This window comes from Ictidomys tridecemlineatus, chromosome 1 (genome assembly GCF_052094955.1).
Source record: "Ictidomys tridecemlineatus isolate mIctTri1 chromosome 1, mIctTri1.hap1, whole genome shotgun sequence".
Taxonomy (NCBI): Eukaryota; Metazoa; Chordata; class Mammalia; order Rodentia; family Sciuridae; genus Ictidomys; species Ictidomys tridecemlineatus.
Window position 1 is genome coordinate 15,384,268 of NC_135477.1, and position 15,417 is coordinate 15,399,684.

The window sequence follows — 15,417 nt, forward strand, 5'->3', positions numbered from 1 at the left end:
TCCTCTTTGCCTCAGTAAGGAGGTGGAAGGACTTGGGCTGACATTTGTCCCTCTCCCTCTGAGGCTTTTCCAGGAATTGCAGGCTGGCCTCGTGAGCAAACCAGGGGGAGGAACTTTGGCTTCACACGGTTGGTTGCCAGGTGGTTTTACCTTGAAGGTTTTTATTTCCTGTACTGAGGTGGCTTGGTTTCTCACTTAAGAAGGTTTAAGACATACACACACACACACGCACACACACGTTTATTTCTCATACTAATATATATATATTTTTTATTACCAAAGCAATATATGCTATGGAAAAGAGAAAACAAACAAATTCAAACATAGATATGTCTCTTGCCCAAGGATCTACCCGATCGTGTTTCTCAGAAGTAATTCTTACTGTCAATCTAAAGGGCATTATAGTAAACATAAAAAACAAAACCAAAAAGCAGGGCTGAGAGACAGCAGCACAGCACCTGAGAGGGTGTTCACAAGGAGGCCACCTGCCTAAATGTCAACCCCACAACCTCTCCAGGAGGGAGGGAGGTGGCCCTCTCCTAAAGAGGGCTGGGGAGTTTTTAGATCCAGAGCTACACAGACACAACATTACTACTAAATTGGGATGTTTTATCTATCAAACTGCAACTTGCCTTATCCCCCAACCCCGCCCTCAGTTTGAGGATTGCACTTGGGGGCCTCACATATGCAAGGCAAATGCTCTGGCACTGAGCTACATCCCCAGCCTTTTTAAATTTTCATTTTGAGACAGGGCCTTGCTATGTTGCTTAGGGCCTCATTAAGTTGCTGAGGCTGGCCTTGAACTTGCCACCCTCCTTCCTCAGCCTCCTGAATCACGGTGATTACCAGTGTGCACCACCACACCTGGCTACAACTTGCTTCTTTGATTCTTAATAGTTTGTGCATATTTTTCATAATTGTCTATGCTGAACTTTTAAACATCTTCTATGTTCAGTTATATGAAATCATAACTAAGCAATTTCCAAATGATTTTTTTATTACCACAAGCAATATTACAATGTGACAATAAACTTTCTGGTTTTTACTGATATCTTTGTGTGTGCATTTCTATAGGATACCTTTTTAGGAGTAGAGGCAGTTGTCAAATAGGCCATGTAAATGAGAACATTTTTACTTTCTAGACAATCAGGACATTAGAAAGTGAAACATTTGAATGTGTCTTCTAAGCACTGAAGGTCTTTTCTAATCTTATCCAAATCAAAGGTGTAAGTTAGGATATTTGTTTTCCAGAGCTGGTTGTAGATTGCTGGTTTTGCCACTAAGCAGCTGTGAGCCTCAGAGCTGTGGAGAAGGCACATGACCCACAGTGTGGGGCCTCCATTTCTTCCCTGTGCAATGACAGCCTGGTAAGATTCACTTTCTGAAGCCCCTTTTGCTCTAATGTTCCCCGATTTGATTAGTGCTTCAGCTTTCGCCCTCGGCTTGTTTATGAAAAAGCATTTGATTCTTTGGGCCTCCCAGGATCAATTTGTTACTGCACCAATTAGCTAAGAGCTTTCAAATTAGAAGCGCTAAGTAGTTCTCCTTTTACTTGCATAGCAAGTAGGGCACTCTTGGATGGAACCTGAAACTGCTTTGACTTCTAAAATCATTTCTGGGTCTTTAAGCAAACAAGAGATGCATTGGATCCAAGTGGCCACCCGGGCCACTTTCTGGACTCTGGGGCTGATGAGTCACAGGAGGTGTTTGGGAAGGCTGCAAGGGTCTCGCATGTCTCCGGGGAATCTTGCCTTCCTGGAATGAGTAGTTCCAAATGGATGTTCCTGAACAAAAAAGCAATTGTGTGACAACGACCTCACAGAACACAGTGTGTACTAATAAGATGAGGGACTTACCCAGTCTGTGTTTGCAGTATTTGGGACAGAGTCTCAGATAACAAGGCCTTCCATTTTCACTGTGTTCCCTAGTCATTATCCCACTTGACCCTCTCAACACCCCTGAGGCCACAGTCAGAGCAGGGACAGTTATCCCCCAGGTAAGGTGCAGGTGCAGCAGTTGAGAGAGGTGTGCTAGCGTGTCTCATATCACCGGCCTGAGTGGCCGCGCCTGGCACAGTCCAGGGCTCTATCCTCTGCTGCAGTGAGGTGGTGGCTGGCTACTCCCCAGTCCCTTTCTGCTGGCCCTTTTTGATGGCTGGGCTCCTCTTGGGTGCCCTCTGCAGTCCAAACTTCTCCTGTTGGATCAGTGCAACTCCTTGGTGTTTTAAGAGGCAGGTACAGGCCTCAGCATGAAATTTCTCTGAATTTGGGATCCGCCCGATGGACAGCTTTACTTTCTAAAATATGAGGAAGAAGAAAATTAAATGACTGAAGAGCATCCTTAGTTGGTCCTCACTTGGTCCTCCTTCACACCCTTTGAAGCTCTTAGGAAGAAAATCCTGAGATGAACAAGATGGCCAGAGGAAGCCAGGGATGACGATGGTTTTCATTTTCTGGAAGTCACTGGCCTGAGCCTCTAGGGAAGATTCCAAAGAGCTTCAAGGATGCCCAGAAGGGTCCAGATGCACCAAGAATTAAAAGGACCTCTTGAAACCAGCGAATCAAAATAAGACCATCAGACAGGACCAGCCTCAGACAAAACTGGGAGGAAATTGACGTTTGATGAGTGTCTCCTTCAACTCAGCAGGCCCTCCCCCTCGAAACTCTCATTTCACCACCTTTAAAAATCTTACATTCTCAGCTGGGTGTGGTGGCACCCGCTTGGAATCCCAGCAGCTTGGGAGGCCGAGGCAGGAGGGCTGCAAGTTCAAAACCAGCTTTGGCAACTTACCAAGGCCCTAAGCAACCTAGTGAGACCCTGTCTCAAAAAAATAAAAATAAAAAGGGCTAGGGATATGGCTCAGAGGTTAAATGCCTCTGGGAAAGAAAGAAAGATCTTACACCCTCTCCCCATCACAGTCCCTACCCCAACCAATCAACTGTAGCCTAACAAGAAAGGTAGATCTGATGGGCTCAGATCCTTTACAATATCAGGGGCCACTGTTCCTTCTCTGGCTCCACATCTTTCTTTCCAACATTCTGTTTCCTTCCAGGGACCAGATATTTGAATTTTAAGAGAACTGTATACACATTTTTACATAAAAGAAAGAAGTCAGGAATAGTGGAGAAGGAGGGCCACTTCCTAATCTTCCAGATAATCGTGGGGTGGGCGCCCCGTAGTTGTCAATAGCACCTAGGAGTTGCAGACAGAAAGGGGAACATGGGGTGAGCCTAAGGGAAATAAATGCAGGTGTTCCTGCCCACGCAGGTGACTCTCCAGTCCGGAAGGATATTCGTGATGAAAGCGAGGCAGAGACAGCCAGGTGGGGTTCCTGGATCTGCTCCCAGTCAGAAACCCTTTTCTTGGCATCTGGGTTGGAAACTTCCAGAACAGCACAGAAGGTTATCTTGGCTACTTGGCCCCAGTGTGGCTCTTTGGCAGACTTAATGCATTAGTTACCAGTTCACACACCATATGAACTCTTATCCAGTCTTCAATACCTAAGCCAAACTTCACCTCCTCTGAGACACCCTCCTGGTCTTCCTCCATAAACTTACTCCATTCTTCTCCTGTCCTCCCTATTCATGTCTCAGGGACATGCTAAATAGCCCCTGATATGCTTTTTTCAATCCACTAATCTATGAGCTCCTTAAGCTCAAGGTAAGGCCATTTTTTTTTTTTGCAGTCCTACAACAGGACACAGTATCCAGCATAAAGCAGATGTTCAATAAATAAGGGATAAATGAATGAATGAACACATGTGTCCTTGCTCTGCCATTAACTCGGAAGGTATCTTAGCCAACTTTCTCATACTTACTGGGTTTACCCATTTAGATAACCGGGATAGGACAATTTGTTGAGCCAGCAGGGTTACTGTGGGATGCAGAAGAGAGAAGAAATATCCCTAATATACATATGATGCATAGTCATAAACCCTCAGAGTTGGAAGAAAGGTTATCTAGTAGCATGGCTTTTAGAAATTTCAAGTCATGAAACTGTGTTTTCAAGGGAAGCTAAGACAGGCCAATATTTGGGGGACTTGTCTGTTTAATAAAACATAAATGAGAACCACGGACTTCTCTAACAGAAGCCCCTGCACACTGTCCCCCTCCTCTTCTCTCTCCCAACTACCACCCTAGAAGTTCAAGAAGCAGAATTTGAAAATGGACCCTCTCGCTTTAGAGAAAGGAAACTAAAGCCCAGAGAAGGAAGTGACTTTCCCAAGGTCACAGGGCTAAAAGTTAGAGATAAAATTGGACCCAGGATAGAATTAGCCATATGAAAACTACACTAATAGGAGAGACCATTTAAAAACAGGCTGACCTTTTAAAACCACACGTACTCTGCACACCTACATATTATGTCTAATTCTCATAATAACTATATGAGGACAGTGTGATGATGTCAAGACTGAGCCTATCCATGGCCAATAAAAGAAGCAAAAAGAATAGTACCTACACTGAACACCTAGTATGTGTCAGTCACTATTTTAAGCACATGATCACATATTATTTCATTTAATTCTCCAACATCGGGTAGGATCAGTATCCCTGATTTCACAGAAGAGAAAATGGAAGCACAGACTTCTTCAAGTAGCTCCTTTGCAATCCATGAGCCAGCCTGATTCTATGCAAACTCTTTTTCCCACACTATGCTATGTCTGAGGTCACAAACCCAGGTACTCTGTCTCCTAGCCCAGTATCTTGCAAATACTACCTTATGTGAAAGGCAGAGTTTCATTTGTATCCCGAGTACTTTTCAGACTCCAGTGAAGACCTTGATCTTGTTCCTCCTGCCACTGACTTGCCCTGGCCAGGGTCGGTTAGTAGGACTCACCTCTTTCTGTATGGACCGGGTAAGGAACAAGGAGACCTCCTCCAGGCTTTGGGGTTTCAGGTCATTCACAGCCAAGACATGATCTCCATGGCAAAATACGCATCCCAGCTGTGGGGGGCCTTCCCACCGGGCCACGCTGCAGTAGAAATACAGGACTCAATACTAGCACGTGACACAGTTCTCAGGGAAGGGAGGGTGGGGCCGGGCCTGCAGGGACTCCTCACTCAAGCTGTGCTGGGCCTCATCTAAAGCTGACCAGCTCCTTTTTCTGTTTCGAGTAACTTCTGCGCGGTCACTACTGTCAGAGTCTATCCCTTCCTCCAAAACCTGTGCAAATCATTTCACCCTTGCAAAGCCCTGTGGACTCTGACCTTCTGCTTCTTTTTCTATAGTTAATCTCCCTGCCCCTGGGATTCTGCGTTGTGAGAGCACCTTCTTCATTACACTTTTAAATAAAATGCATTTTGCGCTTGCTTGTCTGGGCAGCTGTCTTTCTCACCAGGCTGTGGGGCCCTGTGGTGCCGCCTTTCTATTGTTTTGTTTTAGATTTTTATAACCCCACAGTTTCAAGTAAACAGAGGACGCTCAGTAAGTGTTGGTGGGCAGTGAGCCCTCGAGGTTACACAACGCACATCTAAAGAACAAATCAGCAAATTCCCGAATGAGCAAGCTCCGCCTTAAGAGAAGTCCACAGCCTGGCCAAGGATTCCTTGAGTCTTCTTTGTGACAACATGACAGCCCAAGTCCCCGGTCAGTTTTGTCAAAATGACTGTTCCCTTCCTGTCTTGGAATCTCCTTTTTAGTCCACAACAGTCAATTCTCCCACCTACCATATCCGTCCGGCTGCTTCGACAAGAGCAAGATAGTTGATGACATCTGGCGGAGAAAGGAACACGTCAAGCGTCTCTAAGTGGCTTTCATCGGGGATGTTGCTGACAGAGAAAGCATTTGTAAAAGTCACTTCAGGCAACTGACCCTGGCTCTTGAACTGTCCTCTCTGAGCAGATTTTTGGCCTCCTGTTTCTGAGACAGTTTCCAGCTAATGGTTGTCAAAAACATTTGGAGAAAAATGTGAATTTATGTTAGACAATTACTCCTAAGTATCCCTCCCCACCGTTCTTGGGATGTGGTTGTGGGTGGGAGACAATGGAGAAAGAGAGAACTCAGTAAATTGGTTGGATAAGTAAGCACCCTTAAAATGACAACCATCTTGCTAAATGCCTTTGGCATCACTTGAAATCGGAACATCCCCTTCCTTGTCTATAAACCAAGCCTCTCGTGACCTGCACGCCATGTTAGTAATGTTAATGGCAGAAGCCGGGTGACATACTACTCGGATCAGTGTGGATCCAAAGTCCCAGGACCTGAAAGACTAGCCAAGGAAGAATTTTTAAAAGTAGCTGAAGATGCCACCCCAAGCCCAGGGGACTGTTTTCTGTCTGGCTCTGTCACTCACTGTCCTTGGCCACAACATCAATGACAGGGAGAAGCTGGTCAGATTCTTGGCTGACTTGGAGATTTTTAGGAACTGCTTCAAAACTTGAATTACTAAATAAAAACAGAAGGCCTGCCTTGCCCTCAGAACCCATGAGTTTTTAAAAGATGAGAGCTTTACTTGAGTAATATAGACAATTTCACAACAGTCAGTGAGGCCGATCCCTTCTTATCATCCGTGGCCTGTGTTCCTGGATTGGCAGGTGAAAGACACAGATCACTTCCTGAATCTGGTTCCTGCAGTTGGGTGCCTCCATCCTGGGGCTCTGGAAAGGTCTGGGCCTTCTCTGGGCAGTCAGCAGATGCATTGAGCGTATCCTTGAAAAAACTATAGAGTAGAAGACGTTAAAACAAACCCTTTTTTAGCATGTCTATTTACAACTTTCCACGGTGTGTGTCAGATTTAAGTAGCCAACAGCCACGTGAAAACTAACAAGGTCTTGAAGCGTGTCCAACCCTCAGAATCACAGCCGAAGTTAGGATCAAATCCAATAAGATTTCCTTCTAAAAATGGATATGGAACCAAAATAATCCTTTACAGGGCTTGGAGGACAGACTTCGAGTGTGAGAGACATAAATGCAAAATAGGAAACAATTTTCCCAGACAGAAAACGTCCTGAGGTTGTCACAAATGCCTTTCTGTGGGTGGAGAAATCATTGCCATTTTTCTGGTTTTGAGATTACAGATTGAGCATCCCGCATCCAAGAACCTGAGATACAAAATGCTTCAAAATATGAAATGTTGAGTGCCAACCAGATGTTGTAAGTGGAAAACTCTGCACCATGAAACTTGGTTTCATGCACAAAATTAAAAATAGCGCATAAAGTTATCTTCAGGCTATGTGTATAAGATGTCCATAAAACATAAATGAATTCGCATTTAGACTTGAGTTCTATCCTTAAAATATCTTATTATATATATGCAAATATTCCCAAATCTGAAATTTGGAATGCCTCTGGACCCAAGCATTTTGGATAATAAGATTCTACTTGGGTTGAATGGAGTCTGTGAAAACATTTCTCTCAATTTGTCAATTATTAAAAATGAATTTGGGGGCTGTGGTTGTGGCTCAGTAATAGAGTGATTGTCTAGCACATATGAGGCACTGAGTTTGATCCTCAGCACCACATAAAAGTAAATAAATAAAGGTATTGTGTCCAAAAAAAAAAAGAATTTACATTAGTTGTTTTAGGATAACAAGAATCAATTTTTAAAATGGCAGTTTTACTTACCAGGATTTCATTGACATGTAATGGCATTCAATTGTCTTGGGGACCTGGTCTTCACTACCAGGTTCGATGGATTCACCAGAATCATTGGAATCAATAACATTATCCAACTAAGGACAAGAAGAATGGATGTAAAGATGAAAGTCTGCCAATCAGACAGGAACCTTCTACTCCTAACCTGGACATTCACCTGGACCCTGAACTAGTAAGTACATCTGCCACTGGATGGATAATGGTTCTCATTTAGGGAATGTCAACCAACCTCACCTACACAAGCTTGAACCAGTAAAGTTCCTGGCAGACTCAAAGTCCATTCTGTCCTCCTGGGTGCCCCGTGCTTTCTGATACAAGTGTTCTATTGGACTAAATTGCTGTTTACCTTCACGTTTTACCACTACGCACGAACAAGGGCATGAACCCTTGTCCCCTGACAATCCTACTGCAGAATCATAGAAGTGGAGCTGCTCATAGGCTACAGTGCTCACAGGCAGCCCCAGTTGTTTGAGGAGGCCCCGAGGGTCCTAGAAACTTCTGTCCTTGGGAGATGCTCACCAGTCCCTTAGAACTAGGCATCATTGACAGCAATGGTTGCTCCAAACCCCAAGACTCACCTGCCTAGGTCACCACTAACCTCACCCTGGAACATTGCCGCCAATCAAGCTGGTCTTCCTGTGGCTGCCCCTGACCAGTGGTGCTCTCCTAGTCCCCAATGTCCATGCTGTTTGCTTCACCTGGGATGTCCCTGTTCTCTTCTGTCCATTTGCACTGTGTCCAGGCCTGGCTGAAGTCCCACAGCCTGCCCTGATCACCCCACCTCTGTGGATGGCTCTCTGAATTTCTATTGCACAGATTAATCTGCTTTGTGGACTCTGCATCCCTTACAGTATTTAGCAAAAGACAAGCGTAAATTACAACTGATGCTCAAAAAACACCTGGTTGGTTGGCTGGTTGAACTATCATGAAAGACTGTCCCCTAGCACAAAAATATTCCTGGTGAAGAAGGCTTCTGCGCTCAGATAAGCTTGGGAAATGCTGTGCATTGTGTGCCACTCACCTATTTATAATGCACCACTGCCTCTTAGAGGCTCTGAGGTCCCTACTGTTAAAAAGCTTGTATAACTTGGCACTTCCATAACCATTCTCTAGTAGAAAACGCCAGGTCCGGGAAACCATGCACCCCATGCCCCCAGTCATGTGGCCTTCCTGTCTCCCATTCTCTTCTCTCTGCACCCACCGCAGATGGAGTGGCTGGGTTCATGTGACTGGAAGACAGTTCAGGTTCTGCTACTTCCCAGCCTAGAAGCCAGCTCTGTCCTGATGCTGCTTAGAGAATGAAGTCAACTCCGTGTTTGAGACCATCATGGACTGGCTCTTTTTTTCTGTTTTGTCCCCCCACACTCTGAATGGCCACCTAACTGAACGATTCATCATACACATATCAAATACCGTTCCATCCCCCAAATCTTTCTTCCCTGACTCCAATGGAGAGAAAAATCTGTCCCATTTCTGATGCTCCAGGCTACTTTGTGCCTCTTTGTGTAACATGATCATGTGGTAACGATTAGACTGTGAGCTCGGAAGCAAGGGGCAGCCTCAAGTCCATTACTGAGGCCACCACGCCTGGGACAGGACAGTGCCTAGCACTCAGAAGGGCTCCAATGTACCAACAGGCTATTGATACACACCACACAACTTACCACCCGAGGACCTACCTCTTGTTCTTACTTTTCTTTCAGTCCAGAATACTGACAAGCTCCCCAAGTCAACTCCTCAAGTCCAAATTTTAGCCATCAAGTAAGGTCAAATGTCACCTCCTCTATAGATCCTTCTCTGGTTTCCGTTTGGAAATCAGGCCCCGCTCTTCCTATGACTGGCACACCCTGGGACACTGAATAAGCATCTCTCTGCAGCGTGGGGCCCTTTCTGTCTTATACTGTGGCAACTCCTCCACCAGGGTCAGAGCCATGAGCTCATCATCTATCCTGATTCTCCACAAACAGTGCAGGACAGGGGCTCAGGAATCACTTCTCTAAGAAATGAGCCATTAGCAGACGGGAAAGGTTACCTCTAAAAGAACACTTCGAGGACTAAGATAATAACTTTCTTCTTGTGTGTCTTGAGTGGTCTCTGACAAGAAATCACGTGGAAGATGAGCCTGCTTGAATCCTGGAGAACTTTTTTCCATTAAGTACTGCACAAAAGAGATGCAGAAGGAATGAATGATTTTATTTTCCAGAAACAGAGCTAAACCACATGCTTTCTGGAAAAGCCACAGTAGAGTAGTTGGATTTCAAGATCAAAGAACCTTCCAAGTTCCCACCCACGCAAGTCCACACACCTTGACCTGGTCTCTTGAGTCTGCATTGCCTCCCATGTTGTAAATACATAAGCACATCGTTCAGACTGCTTTCTCGACGACTTGAAGCATAAATCAGAATAAGCGGTTTTGTCCTGGGAGTGGCGTTCTTAGTTACTAAGCTCTGCCATGGTGTCCCCACTCCCACCTTTTTCATTATCAGCTGGTGCCATCTGAGCAGGTAATTAACCGGAGGCAGGGCACGCCACCCTTCCTCTTCTTGTTCCTAGTCGTCTTTTGTGTTTTGCTCACCTCTTTCTGTTTCCATAGCAATGCTCTTAGGCAGCATCGATCACGTGATGGTATGGATTATAGGAGTCAAGGTGATAGACATTCAACCAATTAATTATTGCCTTCTCTTCCCCCTAGATACCACTTACTCCACTAAAATGACTGCTTTGTATGGCAGGAGAATTGTTATGAATTCAATTTAATTCTTGCAAGAACAAAGCCTTAGGGTTGGGGTTTTCAAAAAGACCCTGAATGTTCTCTAAGAAGTCCTTGAAAGGTGATTTTAAAAAACATGTGTACAGATGATCCAACTTATGATGGTTCCACTTATGATTTTTCCACTCTCTGATGATGAGAAAATGATGCACATTCTTCAGAAAGCATACCTCAAATTTTAAATTTTGATCTTTCCCCTGGGGGTGAAAAAGGGTCCCCCTTAATCTGTTAAGTCCCAAGTTTTCAGTGCTGTGAATACTACAGCCAAACTGACAAAGAAATCGTAATCTAGAGCTTATATATCATTATATTAGTTAATATTAATTAACAAGATTATATCATAATTATTATATTATAATATAATTATATGATTATGTTATATAATTCTATATTATAGAATGTATTTTTAATATCTGGGATAATGGGAAAGTAGGTTAAATAACAATGACAGAAACCAACAAACTATGGTATCCTTAACTCGAGCTGGTTAGAAAATCACTGGATCTAAACAGCAGAAAAAGGCAAAGTGATCAATAATGTTTTCCCTGGGGAAAAGGAGACCTCATGAGTGGAAAGCAAGAGGTCTTTGCTCAAAAGGGTCACAGGACCGTATCCACTTACTGAATGGATAAATGAGATGAGGTGTTTGGCCTGGTGAGTGAGACACGGTATGAAAAGCTTTTAAAATAGTTGAAGAGCTACCAACTCCATAAACTGGGAGGCTGTGCATCTTTAGGGATGGTTGAGACCCACAGAGAGGGAAAGTCTCTAGGGGAGGAAACAGTATCCAGCAAACCCAGGCAGCCCGTTTAGGACGGAGATCCAAAGCTGTAGAGTCGGAAGGGCAAGGCAGCAGAGGGCAGATGGAGAGTGGCTTTCAAGAGGCAGTGCGTTTACCTCACTCCCTGAAATTCATGAGCATTTGAATGGATTTCACCAGAAACAAAGAGGAGGCGACAGCAGTTATAGTGAGAAGCAAGACCCAGGAAGGTGAATGAAGGAAATCAGTAAGAAAAGAGAAGCCCAGGCTGGACGGTCAGAAACCACAGGGAGACTTTCTCCAGAGGCGTTTGTGCCTGTGCATGGCAAGGTGCCAGGCCAGCAGGCTTTGGCTTTAGCAGAGGGGCCGCAGGCCAGCATACCAGACGTGTGTCCAGGACATGTAAATGGAACGCAGACAGAGGGAGCAGGGGACGGGTCCCAAGAGAGAAGGTGATTCTTTTACCATGTGTGGAAGGCTGTTTCGTGGCGAGGTGGGGCTCACAGCCTCCATCACACTGGAAGGACCAAAGACAGGGCTGGGGTAGGAAACCGGCCTTGTATCACCCAGTGAGTGTCCCTCCTGCTTAGGAAAAAGGAATGATACCATCAGGACACAGCTGATCTCTTATCTGGAATGGAAGAAGAGTCTCCTGTGGGCTCTTCCCTCAGCACCTCCTCAGCTGTCTGGGCGCTGGGCTGCCACGGGCCAGTGCTCTCTCACTAAGACAGGGCTGATCCTGCCAGCTGGCTCCTCCTCTGTTCCCAAAACCGAGGACACTCTGCCTGGCCTTGAAGGAGGCCCTGAGCTTCCTCAACTTATCAGCCGTCTCTCCCTCTGAACCCTGCCCGCTCTGCTCTATCATTCAAGTTTACTTATAGATAGACTTTGCTTTCTCCTGCACCTTGGCTTTTGCTCTAAGCATGGAACAATCTAGGAAATATGTGAATAAAGTCACCTAGAGAGCAAAGTTCCACTTGTCAAGGCCTGCACCAACACAAGACTGACGAAGACCCTTTTGAAGCAAACTAAAAACTTTAAACTACCAGCCCTTCTACAACTAACTGGCAGTATATTAAAATGCAAGATAGATGAAAAAACATTTTTACAGAAACCGCCCTAGATGTTGTCATTCAAAAGAGAATGTCTTGCGTAGCCTGAATAACAACGATGGAAAAGAGTATAGTTCTAGCTACTATCGAAAATCTCTTCCTTTCCTTTCACTCTCCCCCCAGAACAGACATTTGAATTGTCCGTATTTTAGCTCTCTTGCAAAACATGAAAAGTATTTTTTTTTCCTTTTGTTCATCATAAAACATAACATTTCCTCACTTATTTATTTCTAGAATTAATGCCTGTTGCCAAGGAGAAAGAAAAAGCTACCCTTATTCCTGTTAAAAGAGGGTGGTGTTCAGATGTCTGTTATTTTATGAATGATGGAGAGTCACCTGGGTGTTCTGGTGAGCTGCTCGGGCACCACAGCAGAACGATGATATGAAAGAGACCCAGTCTTTAATCTTCTCCCTGTTGATGGGAACAAACTCTGAGCTGACATGTGGCAACAGCAGCACCTGAACTCACTCATTTTGAACCAGAGGATCATTTTATTTATTCCAATTAGTTATATATGACAGCAGAATGCAATTCAATTCATATTATAGAGCGCAATTTTTCATGTCTCTGGTTGAACACAAAGTACAGCCACACCATTCGTGTTTTCATGCGTGTACTTAGGGTAAGGTATCAGTCTCATTCCACTGTCTTTCCTACTCCCATACCCACCTTCCCTCCCCTTTGCCCAATCTAAAGTCCCTCTATTCCTCCCATGCTCCTCCACTCTATCCCCATTACAAATTAGCATCTTTATATCAGAGAAAACACTCAGCATTTGGTTTTATGGGGATTGGCTTACTTCACTTAGCATGATATTTTCCAATTCCATTCACTTACCTGCAAATGCCATGATTTTATTTTCTTTTAATGCTGAGTAATATTCCATTGTGTGTGTGTGTGTGTGTGTGTGTGTGTGTGTGTGTGTGTGTGTATATACCACATTTTCTTTACTCATTTATCTACTGAAGGGCATCTAGGTTGGATCCACAATTTAGCTATAGTAAATTGTGCTGCTATAAACATCAATATGGCTATGTTCCTGCAGTAGACTGTTTTTAAGTCTTTGGGGTATAAATCAAGGAGTGGGATAGCTGGGTCAAAGGGTAGTTCCCATTCCCAGTTTTCCAAGGAATCTCCATACTGCTTTCCTTATTGGTTGCACCAATTTGCAGTCTCACCAGCAATGTAAGCGTGTACCTTTATCCCCCACATCCTCGCCAACACTTATTGTTGTTTGCATTCTTAATAGCTGCCATTCTGACTGCAGTGAGATGAAATCTTAGAGTAGTTTTGATTTGCATTTCTCTAGTTGTTAGAGATATGAACATGGTTTCATATATTTGTTGATTGATTGTATATCATCTTCTGAGAAGTGTCGGTTCAGTTCCTTGGCACATTTATTGATTGGATCATTTGTTTTTTGGGGGTTAAGATTTTTGAGTTCTTTATATATCCTACGGATTACTGCTCTGTCTGATGTGCTACTGGTAAATAAAAACTTGCTCCCATTCTGCAGGCTCTCTATTCACTTCACCAGAGGATTCTTTTACTGTGGCTCGAATAGGCCATGGGAGCAGCTCTCTGGTAAATATGGATGTGTTTGCCAGTAGCTTCAGAGGCCCACCTCCTCCCCATCTGTACTCTGGAAGGAATTCTCATGCCACCCCGGTGAGGAGAGCTCAGAGAAACGAAATGGGAAATAGAAAATAAGAGGAGTAATCCCAGGGCTTGGGGCTTTCGGCTCTATGGTGTTCTGGAGCAGGTGCCCTCCTAGCCTGACAGTGCCATTTGGGCACAACTATCCAAGTGAGCTTCCCCTCAGGGAAGGCCGGTCTTCATGAAGAGTCGTGTCTGAAAGACTGTATATAAATCCCATCTTCTTCACTGCTGACTTGCACAACAGTTTAAAAGAAAGCTCTGGATCTTTAGGTCAACCTAAAAGACATCAAGGTCCCTCAGGCTTCGATATTCCCGGCCTTCTCCATAGCCTCTTCCCTTCACCATGGCCTCACCCCCCAGCATATAAAAGTGTGCAAAACTGGAGTGGGCACCTTCACTAGCTACAGGAGCTGCTCCTCCAAGAGAAGACCCCTTGGGGATGAGCACGGTCCCTCCCTTATACATGTAGCGTACACAGGTATTCTTGTACTAGGTCCTTTTACTTGGGATGCATCTGTGGTAATCGTGACTATTATGGGTTGGATCGTATCCCCCAATCTGTCCAGGATACAGACATCCCAGTTCTAACTCCCAGTCCTCAGATGGTGACCCTATTTGGAAATAGGCTTGTTTCGGATATATTTAGTTTAGATGAGGTTATACCAGAGCAAAGGTGGCTCCTAACCCAAGGTGACTGGTGTCCTTACAAACAGGGGACCTTTAGACACAGAGAATACCATGTGAAGACTGGAGTCACACTGCCACAAGCCAAGGGAAGTTAGGAGAGAGTCCTGGGACAGAGCCTTCCCTGGAGCCTTCAGAGGGACCACGGTCCTGCCCACACTCTGATCTCCGTCACCTGGCCCCCGGAACAGTGAGACCATACATTTCCGTTCTTCTAAGCCACTTAGTTTGTGACACCCCGTGACAGAGCCTTTGGAAATTAGTATAGCGAGGGCTGCCAGGATGGCATTGGAGATTTCAACATGGTTTAAAATGTTCTGGATTTCGGTTTGCTTTTGCTTAACACCCAGGAGACGACTCTATCTCCTTACAGCCTACCTGTCGTGGCTGATGAGGAAGTAATCTCTGTTAGTGGTTCTGATGGACATCACCTCATCCGGGCGGCATTTAAACATCCTCTGCACAGATTGAAGCTTTTCCTGGCTATTTATACCCACGTTGACGCTAGCATTTCTGTTAGATATAGACACAAAGTACTAAGCCAATGCACATACCAAATGAGGAAAAAAACTGACTAATGTTTGACATTAGAATGCATATTTGAATAAAACTTAAGATCTGCTTGATCCATGTTTTAAAGAGCGTCCAGTAATTTGAATTATTATTGCTATTATTTGAATTATTATTTTATTTTTTTTTAGAAAATAAATGTGCACTTTGAATCTGGTTCAACATTAATTGAAACACTGTGTTTGACCTGAAATTTAATTCAAAAGATGCTGTTTCCTTTTTTTTTTTTTTTTTTTTGTATTAGGGATTGAACCCAAGGGTGCTTAAC

General features: G+C 44.4%; 1 protein-coding gene across 1 annotated transcript in view; it reads right to left on the reverse strand.

Moving 5' to 3' along the window:
- Window positions 1-239: 239 nt before the first annotated feature.
- Window positions 240-15,417, reverse strand: part of Plekhs1 (pleckstrin homology domain containing S1) — a 28,919-nt gene continuing 13,741 nt past the window's right edge. Inside the window, exons 5-13 of the mRNA XM_078046223.1 lie at window positions 14,958-15,092; window positions 12,572-12,647; window positions 11,589-11,705; window positions 9,626-9,751; window positions 7,564-7,670; window positions 6,452-6,658; window positions 5,667-5,768; window positions 4,837-4,972; window positions 240-2,296 (exon numbers count right to left, since the gene is read on the reverse strand). Coding sequence (XP_077902349.1) covers window positions 2,117-2,296; window positions 4,837-4,972; window positions 5,667-5,768; window positions 6,452-6,658; window positions 7,564-7,670; window positions 9,626-9,751; window positions 11,589-11,705; window positions 12,572-12,647; window positions 14,958-15,092 — 1,186 coding nt within the window. The 3' untranslated portion in view covers window positions 240-2,116. The remainder of the gene's footprint in view (window positions 2,297-4,836; window positions 4,973-5,666; window positions 5,769-6,451; window positions 6,659-7,563; window positions 7,671-9,625; window positions 9,752-11,588; window positions 11,706-12,571; window positions 12,648-14,957; window positions 15,093-15,417) is intronic.